The 17,435-nt window shown below is 41.0% G+C and overlaps 1 protein-coding gene across 1 annotated transcript in view; it reads left to right on the top strand.

The window, feature by feature from the left end:
- GALNT12 (polypeptide N-acetylgalactosaminyltransferase 12) overlaps positions 1 to 11,986 on the top strand; it is a 48,193-nt gene extending 36,207 nt beyond the window's left edge. Inside the window, exons 8-10 of the mRNA XM_049830210.1 lie at positions 585 to 698; positions 7,453 to 7,608; positions 10,247 to 11,986. Of these exons, the coding sequence (XP_049686167.1) occupies positions 585 to 698; positions 7,453 to 7,608; positions 10,247 to 10,384 (408 nt within the window). The 3' untranslated portion in view covers positions 10,385 to 11,986. The remainder of the gene's footprint in view (positions 1 to 584; positions 699 to 7,452; positions 7,609 to 10,246) is intronic.
- The last annotated feature ends 5,449 nt before the right edge of the window (positions 11,987 to 17,435 follow it).

Here is a 17,435-nt window from a genome sequence, read left to right as displayed (position 1 = left end):
GGTAAAGAATGTTTAATATCACACTTAGTGTCTCTTTCCAAAGATGTATCTTACCCACTTTCATGCTTTCTGGTCTTAAAATTTGTCTGCTTGTTCAACCTCAAGAGGGTACTGGAGTCCTTTCAAGAACAAATCCTTCTACTGTCTCCCATTTGACAAACTGAGAAAAGTATGTAGTCATCTTTTCACAAGAAAACTGAACAAGTAGATCCTGGGGGGGTGGTGGTGGGGGAAGATATGGCAGACTCTTTTGTTCTGCATGAGTTGCTGGCTTGTTGGGTTTTAACATGGCTTTTCATAGTTCCTACCTACTTCATTTGCAAATACACTGGAACACAGTGTTGTTCCTAGGGGAAGCCATCGTGTCTGGCTGCTTCAATGCCCGAAGTGAAGACTAGTCCCAACAGTTTTATTTCACATTAGTCAGAGAGCTGTTGCCATTGGTTCCATTTGATCTGTTCCAGTTAATTTGCACCAGCTCTGGGATATAAACCTCACAGCCCAGCAGGATGGGTGTAAAGTGACTGCAGCATATCTTCCTTACTTCAGATTAATACTTTAAAATATTCTTTTGTTTTGATTAGCTGAAGAATAGAGGAATGGCAAACTTCTGTTTTGATTATAACCCTACAAATGAACATCAAGTAACTGGACACAGGATCATATTGTACCCATGTCACGGCATGGGACAAAATCAGGTAAGATTCATGTTATATTTTCATTTTGACCAACACTATGGTTGTAATGTAAAAAAGTGTGGTACAGGCATTGCAGTAGGGCTGAGAGAATATGTTGCCACAGTGAGGTGATCTTAGATCCAATTTTGATTCTTATAATTTTGATGTATCTTCAGGTCAGATTTTCTTCATTCTGAAGACCTGTCTATCCAGACCAGGGAACTCATGCATACCTTAATTATGCCTTTCCACAGAGCTCATTAGCAGGGGTTAATAGCACAGCAGTGCAGCTATAGTGCTTATAGGCCAGTGTTTGCTCATCTCCACCTGGTCTTGGGCATACCAGCACATCTCTGAACTTTTGTCTGTCCATGTCTCCAAAGCCCTTAATAACGTTGCAAACCTCACCTAGTTCTGCCTATGTCTGTCATCATGCCGCTTCCTCTTGGTGCTTGTCTTTCTGTGCAGGAGATTTTGGATGGCATCTTCTCCTGTACTCCACTCCACAGAAATGTCCTCCTGGGCTTGGGCTCTGGAATCCTGGAGAGCAGGGATCCCCTCTAACACTTTCATTCTTGCTCTCTTGGTTTTAACTTCTGAAGCTGAAAGTTCTTGCTGGTGTCTTTCTCCATGCGGATTGAAACTGTGTGCAGCAATGGTTAGTTATGATACCCGTAAAGCTCTCTGTATAATGTCGTGGTAAAAGTGTTGTGGGGCACTGTGTGCCCATCTACAGTGGCCATTTTGCATGGTTTTGAGTAGCCACCCTGTAGAATTGTGGTTTGGTGTTTGATGTGTGGCATGTAACGCGTACTTGCCTACCTAGCTTGATTTTTGGTTTCTAACTATAGATTAGACTATATGGCATGCTCCTAGTGAGGAGAGGTGGAGAAATATGTAGGGTCTTGTTGAGGGTAAGTACCTAACCCAATGACAGTTTGGGTGGCTTGACTGTTTGGGTTTTTTGAGGAAATTAATCCAAACATTCAGTTAGGAAAGGAAAAACAAGTTTGGAAAAGAACCAGAGATGTGGTGGATAAGCAGTGTATCTGTTATCTTTCTGAACTCTGCTTTAAGAAAATATAAAAGCCTGAAGAGTGAAAAATAAGTCTGTACTAAGGAGAAAGCTTCTAATATGAATTGCATTTTAAGTGAGAAAAGGAGATCAAACAATAATCTGAGCACTGTGCTTCGGATCTTAAAAGAAAGTAGATTTGTTTCTGATAGCAAGTTTATTGCCTGAAGTATTAAAACTATTATTTAGTATTATTTATCAGTTTATGGCTAGTTTGTGTCTTAACTTTCCTAATGTTTCTGTCCTGGAAGCCAAGATGTAGGGGAAGGTAGGAGGAGAATCTTGTGTCATAAAAGCCAAAGTATCTCGGTACTGACAGATACATGTCAAGCACGCTAAGCCATGTCACACCAACCCATTTTACTCCCTCAGTTCAGCTCCATGCCCAAGTTAAGCATACTTCTATACACCTATATAGAAGATAGCCTAGTTAAGCCACATCCTTATGAGGAAGAGTTGATTGCTTTTGTAGATTAAGAAGTATTTAATGTATGGGATTACATGCTCACATACAAAAGGTATTTATAGATTTTTTTTTTCCCCTGGTATTACAGACTAAAGAGAGGAAAGGGGTTGAATCTTTTTGTGTTTCTCTGAGCAAAAAAGTTTATTTAAAGTTTATTCCTTCCTCCAAGAAAAAATAAAGACGTAGGATAAAAGGTGAAAGCAAAAGAGAAGTACAATTTAGAGTTGAATTGTCATGAGATGAAATTTGTACAGTTATCCTTTGTTTAGCTAGCACTGAAAGATTAAGTGAGTATACTGCAAAGATACCGCACCACTGCATATTAATAGTTCTTACATCTCTGCTGATGGTGCGATGCATCCACATACCTGCGATAGCAGGCACCGCACTGAGAGCTGTGCAATTACTGCTCCCTCTGCTGGCATCCAGGCAGCAGGAGGAAGGAGAAATGGAAAAACTATCCAACTGCAATATAAACCGAGAAAAGAAAATATGAGGTGAGACAAGAGAATTGCAGAGTCTGAGGAGGGAAGGCTAAACACAGGAAATGGGCAAAACAATATTAGTGAAATGGGCAAAAGGCATGGGAGGGCTGACAGCAGCCAGGGAAAGGGGGCCAAGGTGACAGAGGGCAGAAGAATTTTGGGACAGAGGTAGGGCAACAGGCAAGAAGCAGGGCATGTGTGGCAGAGGAAGGAGTAGTTACGAGCTACTGCGAGGGAGCGTGGAACAAGCAGAATCACTGGAGACCTGTTTAGTGGAAAGGGCCAGGCGGACTGAAGGTGGGAGCAGAGATACCAGCTGGCAAATGGGGGCACGAGTAGGGGTGACAGGTAGTAGTTGCAGGAGAAGTAGTGGACAGCAGGAAGAGCTACCGGTGAAGGAACAGAGGGAGGCTAAAATATGATGTAGAAGCACAAGTGAGATGGGAAGTAGAAGTCAGGATTGCTGAACTTGCACCTCCTTTTTCTGGCTCACAAATAGCCATGAAACCTACCAGAAGGACATTTCTCTCTATTTCCTTCCCGTTGCCCTGCCCTTTTGACAGTCGTTCTTAAAAGGTAACAGGCTGTTCCTGGTGGTGTGAATTCCTTAGCTCAGTTGGCAGGTGACAGTGGCAGGACCAAACGGGTCAAATCTCCCACATGTACATACACTGCTGTCAGCTGATGGAACTGATGGTGACAAGGTTGGTCATTCCCTAGTTGTATCAACACTGAGGAGAGCAAGGCACTTCCCCCCAGAGTTTCATAAATGTTTGCTGACAACAGGCAGCCCTTAACTGTTGTTTTGTCCTTGGAAGGGTATCTGCTATCCTAATCCCAAGCTTTTCTGCCTGCTCTCCTCCGGTCTGCCCTCATCACTCCACTCATTACTTATACACAGCTTTAGCAGCAAACCCTCATTACAAAGCTTCGCTCCAGTCCCCTGTCCTGCACCACGTCACAGACAGCTCCAGTTTCTCCACTGCGTGCTGTTTAACACTTTCTTTTCCATGCTGGTTGGCTCCCAGTCCCTTCTCTAACACCCTTGCTCTGTCTGTTCCCTCACTTGCTCCTCCTGCCAGTTACTACCCACACTAGGTGACATTATGCTTCTTTTTACGTGCCTTTCTTCTTTCCTGGCTAGCTCTCCTTTTTAATTCTCTAGTCTTCTCATCTCTTCCTTCAGTTGCAGAGTGTGTTCTACCATTCATCACTTTCTTCCTCAAATAGTCCTCCCTGCTGCACATTCACACTGTCTCATGGTATAAAGGAATGAAGTTTATTTTCCAGAGTACAGCTCAGTAAAGTTATTCTCCAAAAATATCTTGACAGGACTTAACATTAATGAAGGTTAACTTGGTCAGCCATATGTGTCTTACACTCCAGTACACCCATCCTCTGGCATGATATGGTAGTGGCAGGTGGCTGTTTATGTAGGGGACAACTGCAAAAGTTCTTTGCACTGGAAGCAATTCCCCGCTTAAAGTGACCTCTGAATATCTGTGTGCGCTGTGCTGAGAGGAGAGAGCTCTCTGCTCTCGATTATTTATAAAGTCCAGCACCTGCTCCCATTTTGTGTCTCAGTAGGTAAAACAACTCTCAGAAACTAAGGTCCCTGGTATTTTGTTGCTATTTTTCCTTGAATCCTTGGCCTAAGTGAGAGGGTTCCCTTTAGTCCTTCTGAGTTGCTTTTGTGTAAGCAGTAAGAAAGCTAACTGTGGATTGTTTGAAATTAGCGTGTTCATTATAGCAAGAAGGTGAGGATATGACTGTGGTGATAGGAGCTGAGTGTATGTGGAAAAGAGGCAGAAAATACACAAAACACTGGCTACTCGGTGCTTGCACCTCAGGCTGCAGATGTGGAAGTGTCTGCCCCGGTAGATGAGAATGAAAGGCTTTGAAATTCAACACCAGTACAGCCCATTGCCCTTCATGGTATGGCTAGGAAGCAGTACAGAGGGCACCAACGCATGACGGCAGGAAGCCGACCTGACGTGGTAAGACGATGGGAAACCACCGAGCAGCCTGCTTTGTCTGACATTACCCCTCCAATATTCCCATTTGCAGCCAATAGATTTAAGGCAAATAGGGAGAGGCAAGCAAAAAGCTTAGCAAAGCCCTTGGGTTTTCTGTGAAAGGGGTATCAGACCTGGTAACCTCTCTGCTGGTTCTACCCATCAAGTGCAAACTTCTTCATGCATGCAGAAGAGTGGTAGCCAGGCACAGAGAGGGATGAGAGTGTGTTTCAGGGTCTGGTGAGGTAGCCAAAATCTGCCTCCATCCCTGGTACCACAGAACACTGATGCAGCTGGAGCATATCCCATAGATCACCCAGAAGCTGCAGGCACTGGGTAAAAGGCCTCATTGAGTTTCCTAGTAGCACTTCAGGGAACGTACTGGTTCTCCAAAGGAAAGAAATGCAGTAAGGCTACTAGTTACTGGGCTATGGATCAGTTTGATAATGCTTCCTTTCTGCCCACAGAACCCACTGGGCAAGAAAAGAGCACTAAAAAACACTTCACCTTTTGAGGAGGAAGAGGTTTTTCTCATGTATTACCAGAGCATGAAAAAGCCTGAAGCCTGAAGTATTTATTCAATATGAAGCCGTAAAGGGTAAAGAACTGTATAATGTTCATTGGGCAAGGAGGCAGGAGTGCTTGGTTGCTAATACTATAACCTCAATCCTTCAAGTTACCCAGAAATTAACCATTTTACTTGCTCTTCTTCTCCAAAATCTGGTGCAAGGCCTTGAGAGGCCATTCAGGAAAGATGTCAGTAGTAAGGAACGCTTTGACCTAGTAGCCGCTCCATCTATTCTTGATGCACCTTGTACAATCAGCAGCTTGCAGGCTTTCACTGATACTGTATACAAATTGATAAAAAGAGTTATACCTCATAAATCCACTAACAAGTAAGGCTCTAAATGTGGCCTTGTAAAAGTGGCAGCTATAAAAAAGTGTCCATCCAGACACAAACTAGCAGGAGTGAAGCTTTTTCTTTATTCAGGGGTCATAGGCTTAAAATGAGTGCCTTTATAGCTCACTGTGCTGCCTGAAGAAGCAGGCTTTCCATGTCCCAATCGGATACCAAACCTGGGAACTAAAGCCTGAAGGCTGGGGAATAGCCACTGCCTATTAGGGTAAAAAATAGTAATAAAAATTGGGCAAATATTATCACAATTGACTTTTGATGATGAGACATTTCTGGCATAAAGCAAATGTCCTAAAGGCAGTGCAGCCTACATCATAGGAACAGGTCCTAGCAATAGGTTTCAAGGGGAAATCAGAGTCTTCTGGGTGTTACGTCAGCAGGTAGACTTCAAACTTGAAGTTGCTTTCTCGAAACACTCACTTCCCTTTATGGCTTACCACAAATGAATGGTGGCACACAGGTTAATTCTTGGGGGTCAGTCACTTGCATCACTGCTGGGGGAAAAAAAAAAAAAGCCATGAAGCTCTACAGGCTGACGCAGTAGGCAGCGTTGGTCTGTGTACGGCTGCGACAGCCGCCTCGGCAGAGAAATTCCTGATTCTGATAAAAGGAGGGGCAGATTTCAGGAAACAGCTACCATCAGTGTAGTCTAGATCAGAGCTCTTACACCTGGAAAAGGATGACTGCAGACTTGGTAATCACACGGTCTTGTTTACATTTAAACTGCATTTCCAGGTTCTCTTTCAAGGTTAATTAGCCTTGGTGGCTGTTAAGGATGGTTTTGTGGTAAGTTCAAGTATATACGACATTTTTGAATTGGTACAGTCCCCTTCACACAGCCTTACAGTCTCTTTCTCCAGGGGTGAAACAAAAGAATAGATTTCTTCTCTCCCTCATCCTTTTGTTGGTTTCCACTAATGCAGTTATAGTATTGGTAACAAGCAATTTTCTGATGTGTATAAAACTCTCCTCTACTGAGTATAATCTAAATCAGATCTAAACACACATCTGTGCACTATAGTCATCTAAATTATTTACAAGTGTGCTAAATACAAACAACTCTCAAACTCTGGCACTCTTTAATGAAGTCCAAAATCTGGCAAATGTCCATGATAAATAGAAAAAATTTTAAGGAAGTCTCCAACCATAATTGCTACAAAAGCCAAGATGTTTTAGAGCATGTTCAAAACACCTGTAGAGTATTGTACAACAAGCAAAGCCAGTAAATTGTCTTTAATAAAATTCTGTTCATGTTTAAAAGCAGCTGTAGCTGATTTGCTTCAAATAATATCTTAAAATGTTATATAATAAAATTCTCATCACCATGCATCCTGAGTACTTTGTAACTGGAAATGAACCTTGACCAAACTGCATTTGAACTACACAGTGAGCAATTTCTTAATTAAAAGTAACATTGTTTTGTGACAACTGCATTAAGAAGGCATAATGTCAGGTTATAAACTGTTTTCCATCACATTTTTAAGGGTGAACTAGAATGTGAAAGTAGAATATTAGAGTCAAATTTTGTAAGTTCTTTAATGCTGGAACGTCTGTTTTCCGGGGCATTTATTCAGCATTTCATACATTTTAAATGCTAGCAGACTAAAGCAGTGCTGTGGTGAGATTGATTTTCTGTAAAGTAATAGGCAAACAGCAGAAGTTAAGGCTCCTTGAATATTTTTGTCAGAATTTCTCTCCGCAGTAGCAACTTTAATATGTGAACTTAATTATAGTATCTTAGTATATCCTTCTTATAAATACTTTCTTGTGTACATATGAAATGTCTGTTGTCCTTTGTTTCTTCTCCTGGGTTTGTAGTTTTTCGAGTACACATCCCATAATGAAATACGTTACAACACCCGACAGCCAGAAGTCTGTGCAGCAGTTGATTCAGGGACCGACTACTTGACAATGTACTTGTGTCAAGAAAATGTCCACAATATTCCTGAAAACCAGAAGTTCATTTTCAGAGAGGTAAGTGTGCCTGGTTAGTTTTGGGTTTGTTTTTCGGGGGAGTGGGTAGAAGGAGAATTGTTGAATTTTTTTCTTTTTATCTTACTGCCTACACATCATGTAGGCCACAACATTGGCATAGATCTCTGGAAGAAATATGCTATCTTGGCTTTTAATATCTGAACACAGAACCAGGGTAGCAGCAGTGTGCAGGTGAAGAGCATGCCAGTCATAAAGAATAGAAAGATGAGAGGAAGGAAAGCGTCCTTCTTAACCTCAAAAGAGCTGGAAAGGTTGGCAGAGGTCTCTCTTTGCCCGATCCACATCAAGCGTGCTCTGCGGGCTGCTCAGTTCTGTCTCACACCTCACCCCTACTTTCTTCTGAGAAACGAGGTGCCTCCATATACCCCTTCCCCAGCCAGTCTCATTGCTGGCCTACTTCTGCTCTCCTTTCATGGACTTCTTTTATTTCCCAGTATTCAAACCACCATACATCCCTGATACTTCATATACCACCATTACTTTACACTCTTCCCTCCTTTTGAGCAGCTAGCTGCTGCTTCTCCTCTGCAAACCATCTCTCGTGACCCTTCACGTGAGCACCAGAAGTGCTCCCTGAGCCTTTCTGCAATGTAATGCCCAGTTGTGTAATTTGATGCACCATCAAAAAATACCTTCTGCAATACTCCTGCTCCTACACAGGACACATCTTACTGGCTGTGGCGACTCAGCAAATCTGTACCTCTCTTCTTTGACCTTAATGCCTACTCCCAAAGGGAAGAAATACTGAGAAGTATGGAGTAAATTTAATAAAAGTAACGTGTGATCTTAGAAAACCTTGTGCTTAGTAGTTTTTAATCTCTAAAGGAGTTCCTGAATGCCTGAGAGAGAATGAATTGGATGAAAAATGATGGCCTTGGTCAGGTTCTGGAGTGTTATTATTTGGCTAAGGGAAAAGGTCACATAATATATCAAAATGGTATATTTACATAAGGTGTCTGCATAATGTATCTAAACTCTACAGGCTCCATGGTTGACAGATTTCATGCTTAGGTACTACCACCAGTGATAGGTGGCAGAGTAAATTCTAAAGAAAAATACGAAAACTTCGTCCATTCACTAAATCTAGTCCAGACTGAAGCTCACAGTGATATTACTGAGTAAAACAAAATATTCAGAAGGCTGACTTTATAAATGATGTTTCATTTTTAATGCTGACTTTTAACAAAATTTTTTCAAGGTCATATGCATTAATCCCCAAGATGACTTATGACCCTCAGAAAATAATTGAGAAAACACAGTTTTGGAATATATCTGTTCCCACTGCATTCCTAACCATTAACTTTTAGCATCTGAAACTTTAGGAAGTATTTTAAATCTTCTTTCTTCCTCGTGATCACTTTGTGCCTGTGTGTGATTTGAATGTATTGCTCTGCTCCAATTCTTCCTCTTCTATTGCATTAAATCAAAATCACCAGTCCCCACCTTTTAAGGCAAGTGATGGGTGAGATGTCAGCACCACATTTCTCTTGCTTTGTGCGGAGAAGTGTCAGACGCTGTCCTTATAGATGTAGCATAATCAAAGATTCAAAGAGCCTTCCCAGCAGCCTGGCAAGAATTAAGTTCTTGCAGGCACCGAGTCAAAAACAAGCGAGGCAGATATTGATTAGTCCGCTCAAAAATTTGAATTATCACAACGGAAACAGGAAAGTCATTCAGCAGCCAAGTCTGTCAGCAAGCCCGTGAGCAAGCACATGCTGCTGGGCATTAGGGGCTGTGGCTCAAGGCACAATTAGTGCGGTACCCCTGACGATGGGAGGAGCAGACTTCCAAAGGAGTCAAGGTTACGCTCAGAAACATGGCATTGGCACTTTTCTTTTGAGGCCGCCAGAGGCTTTGGAAGTGATTACGTGTGGGAATGTCACCAGGGCCGAGGGAATGGTCTCAGAGCAGGGCGGTTCTCCACAGCTGGCTACGCTGCCTTTTTGCAGCTCGCTATCCTAGTTGACGGAGCTGGAGATGAAATGATCTCGGAGACTCACATAATAGGAGGGCCTGAGGCCTCCGAATGTGTTTTTTAGGGAATCTGACTGCGGAGGCCTGTCAGACTTTACACCTCTGAGGCAGCTGTGCTGCCCTCCAGCAAAGCAAGCTGACTCCACACACACCTGCAGGCAAGGGGCACACTTAGATATTTTTGCCTTTTCCACTAAAAATATACCCTGTGAAGAAAGGGGAAATTTTTTTTGCTAAAAATATATCCAGCATCTACACTTAACTAACAACATTTTACTTCCGAGATGTGCAGTAAGTTGATGAATTTGGGTGACGCCTGTACTCGGCTTTGGTTTCTTCTGCCGGTATTCTGGTGGAGTAATAAAAGGCAATGGAAGTGAATGAAGTTAGCACATCCTTTACAGGCTCAGATGTCAAGACACTAATCACTCTAAAGCAATGTTAATGTAGGTTTAAAAGCAAGGTCGTTTGATAAAGTTTCAGAGATCCTCAAGTTAGGCATTTTGGCTTCACTGAGTGGGCCTATGAGAAGGGTATGTGTGATACTTACTCGTTCGTAATGTCTTCTGTTACTTTTAAAACACAGTGATATGCCTGTAGTTTTTAAGACCTGAAAAGCAAAAATTATTTCTGTCTTTTGTAGGATGGTACCCTGTTTCATCTACAGACTCAAAAGTGCGTACAAGCTGAGTCAAACGCTTACGATGGTAACCCAGCACCATTGTTACGACCATGTACGAACTCAGACTACCAAAAGTGGTTCTTCAAAGAAAGAAGTTGATACAGATGTCATCTAGGATATAGCCGAACATGTAAATGTGCTCTTTCTAGTCAGCGGTTAGTCAGCCTTTTGAAAATCATGAGTGATATATTTTTGTATGGAAAGAACTGTAATTAGTTTACAAGCCTTGGATTTCACTTTCTGGAGCATTAAAAGGCACTAAGCATTGAGAGCAATGTAAAGTAAGTGCAGTGGTTGTATCATGCCACACGCTCCTCTTTTCTCTTTATTTGGCAGCTACATAACTGCTTCTGAAGTGTCTTGGGTTCTTTTCACAAGTGACAATATATTTTTTTTTAATCTAATGTGTGAAAGTAAGGCAGTCAAAATAATTGCACTAATGTTATCTGCCAATAACTTAAAATGTTTATTTTTCTACTAAAACATTCTGCAGTTGGGCCTTTTAACAGGTAGTAGTTAATAATTCTTGTTGTCTTTTAAATACCAAGAAGGTAAATGTAGGCCAGCTTCTGTCCTAAGTGACTATCACAAAACCCTCACTGAAGACAGTGTGGATTTGCACATGAAGGCAGAGTAGGTCTGCAGGGTTTTGCACAAATAACAGTCTACATGCATACAGATTGCACATGCTTCACAATACTATACATTAAATGTTGCGACAATTTTAGATGCTCATGGCACTTGGCAAGTTTCTAATCGTGCTTAAGTCTGGTTTGGGAGTAAAATGGGGATTTTCTCATCTTTCTTAAAGAAATAAGGCAACAATATTTAAAGGTGATGCTCTGGGAAAAGCTGTTTGGATTCACATGAATCTAGCGATGCGGCTATGTCCCAGACTGCACAACTTACTTAACGTTATGTTGATTTTCAGTGTGTGTAAAACTTGCAAGATCAGACCTAGCAATAATTCTTGTGACAAATTTCAAAATTACAGTTAGAGAAAATGAATCTAAGAAATTGTATCTTTCATTACATTTTTAAATGGTTCATATAAAAATGATTATATAAACAAAAATGGGTTTGCAACTAATTGATATGATATGCAGCTGATATTAATACAAAAAGAATTGTGTTTCAGATATAACTTGTATTTTTCTGGGAACTCCTTTTCTGGTAAGTTGGCCGTATCAACACACATAGTCCTATTGAAAACATGGGGTTCAATTTGCACCGGTAGAAGATGTTTTCTGCAGTGGTGTGTGGGGTCTGCCTTACCCAATCAGACAAGTAGCATGTATAGCAATGTATTTGGTCATTGACCATCATCATACAATGTTGATGAAAAGGGTTTCAGCTCATAAGGAAAGTTTCTTTCTATATCAGCTAGAGGTATGCTTATGTGTAGAATAGTGAAAATTTCAACCTGTTTCCATCAGAAGTCTTGGCATCTGTTTCTATTAGTTTTGGATGGATTTTGTTATTTGCCTTTGTTCATGTTTTCTATAAAGAATGTACAGCCTTTTCTTTGAATCCTCATAAGCTCATGCCATTTTGGCATACCTATTTATATGATTAGGGTGATGTAGGGGGGGATTTCTGCCTGTAGGAGGTGCATACATAGGTTCTTCCAAGTTCTTTCTAAACCCATGTAGATAGAATGTTTTTATGAGCACCTTTAAAGTTTTGTCTCTGTGGGCTGGACTGATGAAATTGATGTTAGAATTAATAAAATATTTTGTGATTCAGTAGAGTGGGAACTGTCTTTACAACTTTTTTTTTTTTTCTTGTCGTCAGTGGTTTTCTTTTAGTCGTTTCTCTGATCTCTTAGGCTCTGATTCCTGCAGCACTTGGGAGAAGACAGCTTTATTTTATGGTCTCTCAAGTTGCCTTTCCTGAACTCAGTAGTGCTTCTGTTCACCTGTTAGCACTTTGTGGAGCCACAAATCAAAACTGGGTGGCTGCATCAAAGAACTGTGAGAGCTCCAGCAACACAGCAAGGATTTTCTATTAATTTCTGCTCTGCCTTCTTGACTGTTGATTGAATTACATTAGTAAGTTAATGAGGGCCCAGCTATTACAATTGTAGACAAAATTCTCATTGACCTCCATGGTCAGTGAGGTTTTCTTAGTTTTGGGACTTCCAAGATTTCATCATCAGGTGGTGTTACGCAAGTGAAACAGTAATTGGAAATTATTTTCCATATGTCTTCCCACTCTGCACTTGTGTGGAGTGTTTTGGGCTTCTAGTTACACGCAGCTGAGCAGTTTTCTCATACGCCAGCAAACCTGCTAGCCTGGGCTGAGTCTTTGCTAGACAAACACAGTCATGTTTAGTTCAAAAGCAGACACTGAAAGTAGCAATGTCACCAGCTTGCTCCCCTTCTGTTGGCCTTTTAGTCCACCTACTTACCATTTTTTCCTCCTTGATAACCTTTTCTTCTTCTCCACTCGCTGGAATTGTATTAATGTTGGGCTTCAAGTTTGGAGGGTGAAGGGCTCTATGAAGCATCTGATTGACAATGCGCATCTTCAAAGTTCCTTTTGCAGGAGGTCAGGGCTACCTGTTGAGGAATGGACTGTGGACTTTGGGCTTCTCCTGAGTAGAGAAGGGGCTGGATGACCCACAGAGATGGAAAAATTGGAGGACTTCAGTCACAAATCGATACTTCATCTGGTTCTGGCCTCCTAGGGCTCTCTTTGAAAAAGCGAGAGAGGGGAACAATTTCCACATGGTCCAAATCAAGAACCAGTAGGTCCCCCTCTTTCTTAGTATTGATCTTCCTTTTATACTTAGTCACGTGTTTCTTTTCCCCTTTGCCACTAACTGTGTGAAGCACCCATAAAACCAAAACTTGCAACTCAAGCTTATTGATAACCTTAGATTAAAATAATGGGATACCAGCAGCACACACTGGGAAATCATCCTTCTTCTGTTTTGTACCATCACTCTGTTCAAAACAAGAAAGGACAGTTTTAAACATAGAGAGATCAATCGAAGAAGTTGTCCTAAGAAGGTATCGTCCCAGCGTACAGTACACCATATAAAATTGTAGGGTAGAGATAAAGAAATCTGTCTTCAGAAGGGATTTTACTCCTTCCTCATTGCCTAGCTATGATTACAACCCCTCCCATGTTTACTGCCCTTTTTTAGGCATTATACTGGATCAGCGTGATTCTGTGTTCTCCCATGTTCCTTCCCTTCCACTTGTCTGATGTTCCTTGGATGTCCCTAGGTATGTGGCATATTTGGCATGGTTGAGGCACAAAAGATTAAGCCAGAAGTATTTCACAAAACTAAACTGTGCAAAATGTTTTCCCAATTTTGCAAGTCCTGTGCTGAATACACCTCGTGAGGAGAACAGTAATATGCAAGGGATTTTTAACCTTTAATAAATTACCTGATGGTATTATCCCCAAAATGAGAATTTGGGGTTGCACGTACTGATTGAACTTGCTGATTTTTTGGAATAAAAAAAAAAAATTTTTTAAAAATGCTTATTTCTTAGTCTTTATGTTCCTTTGTTAAAGAAAAATAAATTGCAATCCAGATTGCAGTCTAGTGCCTAATTCTTTATCATAGTTCCTTGAACTCATTAGGTAGCTATTTTGCCCTTTTTTTCTTTTCTTTTATACTTCCACTGTTCTCCTTTCATTTAAACATTGTGGGTCTTTGACATGGGCTAGAACTTACTGAATTTTCACTTCAACAGAACACAGTATATGAACGTTCCTTCTAAGAACTAAACCACTGAAACGTCTGTATGTGCAGTCTTGACTGAACCATTATGATGGAGGATTTTTAGAGCTTGCACAAACACCCAGGAACAACAGTCATCATTGTATACGCATCGATCAACATGAATTGGAAGCAGTATTTCTTGCTAGCTCTGCTGAAACAAAGACTCAAAACTGTGTTCAATTTTTATTATACTTATAGGAAGTGATAAGATTTACTAGAAGGGGAAATTCATGTTGGTTGGTAACTCTGGGACTGATGGGATTGTGCTCCTGTTCCTTATGTATGAAAATGAAAACACGGGTCGTTACGCAGTGATAATGCTGGGTTGGTAATTCAAAATTTGATGTCCTTTCAATTTCATTTGACTGTCTTAAAGCCTTTAGATTGGGAGATTAATTTGAAATTGAGCTTTGTTCTTGATACCCTGATACAAAGATGTAGCAATCAAAAGGTCTAAAGAGACTACAGGGTTAGGATGATGCAGTTGTGTATACACGCTTGCAACTGTGGGGTTTTTTGGCAGTGTTTGAGAATGCCGTATATCCTCGTAACAAAGACAGAATTTTGACTGTGCTAGCAGGTTAACTGAGGTAGGTGGAAAAGTCCTCGGGAGGGAGAGAAGGGAGGGATAGCGGAGCTCCCCCTGTTCTGTTGGAGTGCTAGCAGTTGACTGCAACAGCAATAGCTGGGTTTGCTTCCACTTCCCGTTTACAGAGAAAAAGAATTACGTGTGTATATGCAGTACTAAAATTACTATGCCTAGATCAACAGTTTTCAGTCTTGTTCTTCAATCCGTTACTCACTGACTTTTATATCAATAGACAAGCCTGTTTACACCAGTCCTAGTCATGCACCGACAGGAATGACGTTGCTGGAGACGGCATGCTTCTAGAGGCTTCCAGGATTTCCGAAGGGTGTTGGAGACAAAACGGGGGTAGGACATTCTTGGTGAATTGTCCTAGCTCCAAAAGCAAGAAGATGGAAGATGCAGGAGGTGAGTCACTGGCCTGATAGGTAGCGTGACATGTTTCATGTAGCATCAGACCATCTCCCAGAGTGAGAGAGGACTTGCAGCAGATGCAGTTTCTTTCTTGCAGCTGAAGAAAAAGCAGTCAAGGGAGCCATACCGGTACAGATACTTAGACCTGAAATTCATGAATTAGGTACTCTGTGATGAGCAAGTGTAAAGAATATATAAAGAACAAAAATGTTAACTATTCATATGCTGTGAGAAGACTTAGTAATAACTGAGAGAAATTGGAAATGATCATTAGCAGTAACATAGTTGACATAACTGTTTTTCCTGAAATGTAGTTGAAGGATTTACATGATTGAAATGCTGAAGTGACTGGGTAACATGCCAGGAAGAAAATGACATTTGATTTTCGAGCAAAGAGAACAGGATTTACAATTCTTGTGAACTGATATTTTAGCCAACAAGGAATAAACAGATACAGAGGGTGTCTGGTGTAGACCACCAAATAAGAATATAAACCCTTTTTCCATATCTGATAAAGGATGAGGGGATGCACTTTACCGATTTCACGGTAGCAAAACATTCTGGGGATTTCTAAGGGGAAAAAAAAGGCAGCTGGGCAGGCAGCTGTGTCTGACACAATCTTTAATAAGCAGTTTGGTGCAATTCTCCTTCAGGGCTCCTTTTGCTTAAAATGAGCTGTTACCTGGGCATTTGTTACACATAAACAAAGGATAGTACCTATGAAAGAAGAAATTTCTCAGTGCTGAGAATTGAAAAGAAGCAGGATTTACAAAATGTAACTGTATGTGTACATCATGTTGAAAACTTACATGTGTACAACATGAAAGTTTTTGATAGGATTGCAGATGGAATATTTAAGTGTCAGAAATAAAGTTCTTTATGAAATCTAAATTTAGCCTCAGTGTATCTATTACACTGTTGTCTTTAATTACATCATTTTCTTGCATTATGTTCCCTGGTTTTTTTACAAAAGATGTGGAAACTGTCTTTTTCATGCCTCACTGAGTATACAGGAAGGATTTTGAGAGGCTTACTTTGCCTAATCCTCATTGTTCAATATATGGCCTTATTTACTTCCCCATAGTAAATCACTAGCCTGAAAAATAACAGTTATTTTAGTAGCTTTTTTTTATGTAACTTGAATGTTACAGTGTCTTAGTGCTTCCCAAATACTTACTACTCTATCTTCACAGTATGACCATCAAGGAAGAGCACCCCTGTTTTACTGACAGGGAATGCAGTGACAAAAAGATTGAGGTTGGAGGTACCGCATTATTAAATCCTCTAATTTGAAGTGTAGCTTTGCTTGGTTTAGACGATATCCAGCAAGACTCCAGACGTCTGCAGTTCAGGCACAGGAGCTGGGATTTATTTGACCAAAGGTGGTCACCTTCAAACCAGAAACGCACACACAGCTTTGACAGCAGGGTTCCCGTTATGCACAGAATGATGCAGGGAATGATGTATAGAAAGGATCTTCTGCTGAGTGCCCCCAAAATGAGGAAGGTATCATCAGAGACTACCTCTGAGAAGTCTGCCTTAGCTTTCTGGGCAAATAGGGGTAAATCTTGGTTTCCCGCGCCTGCTTTTGGAACTATTTTTGTACTCCGTTGTAAGCGTTAGTGCCATGACGTAGCACTTGCTAGGCGTGTTTCTCTGACCTACCTCGCCAGTGTCGTGACTTCCTGGGCACCGCTGGCGGCTGGGCTCTGCCCCCCACAAGAGGGCAAACCTCGAGCTGAATGGAAGTCTGCAATAACTCTTTCCGAGCCATGTTTGGAAAGAAGCGAGGAGGTGCATTTGAGTCTTCAAATAACAAAGGGATGTTTGCTGCTGCATCAATAACGAAGGATGTCAAGCAGTTGCTGGTAATAGTCAAGGTATTAATTCTGTTGTACCACACAACTTGGACTCAAGCTTTCTTTCAGAAAGACCAAGATCTCAAAAACTGGGAAATTGCTTAGGAGAAAAAAAAAAAAAAAAAAAGCTTAGAAAGCTGATGATGTTCCACAGACAGTATGAGTGCGTCTGTTAATATACTGCCAATATTGTAAAATGATAACCAAAGCGATCCAAGTAGTGGTAGTCCTGCTAGCCAAGTACCGGAGAAAATCACAGAATGATACAGGATACAAGCAGCGAAGAATGATTTTCCCTGAAACAGATTTTGACAAACAAGCTTGGTATCTATTGCAAGTCAAGTGGAGAGTGCTGAAACATCATTTAGCATATGAAATTCTGATTAAAAAGAACATCACACAAAATCAATATGGCACCTATTCCTGTTGGCACCCTAGCAAGATCTGTTCTTGGTGTCATGATAATCAATTTTCTGGAGGACAGTAAGTTACTGATAAGTTTGCAGGTGACAAACTGCTGGACAGGTCCCTAGTACAAATAAAGCACATAGT

Source organism: Accipiter gentilis, chromosome 27 (assembly GCF_929443795.1).
Source record: "Accipiter gentilis chromosome 27, bAccGen1.1, whole genome shotgun sequence".
Taxonomy (NCBI): domain Eukaryota; kingdom Metazoa; phylum Chordata; class Aves; order Accipitriformes; family Accipitridae; genus Astur; species Astur gentilis.
The sequence above is the reverse complement of the archived record's forward strand: the minus strand, read 5'-3'. Positions and strand labels throughout refer to the sequence as shown.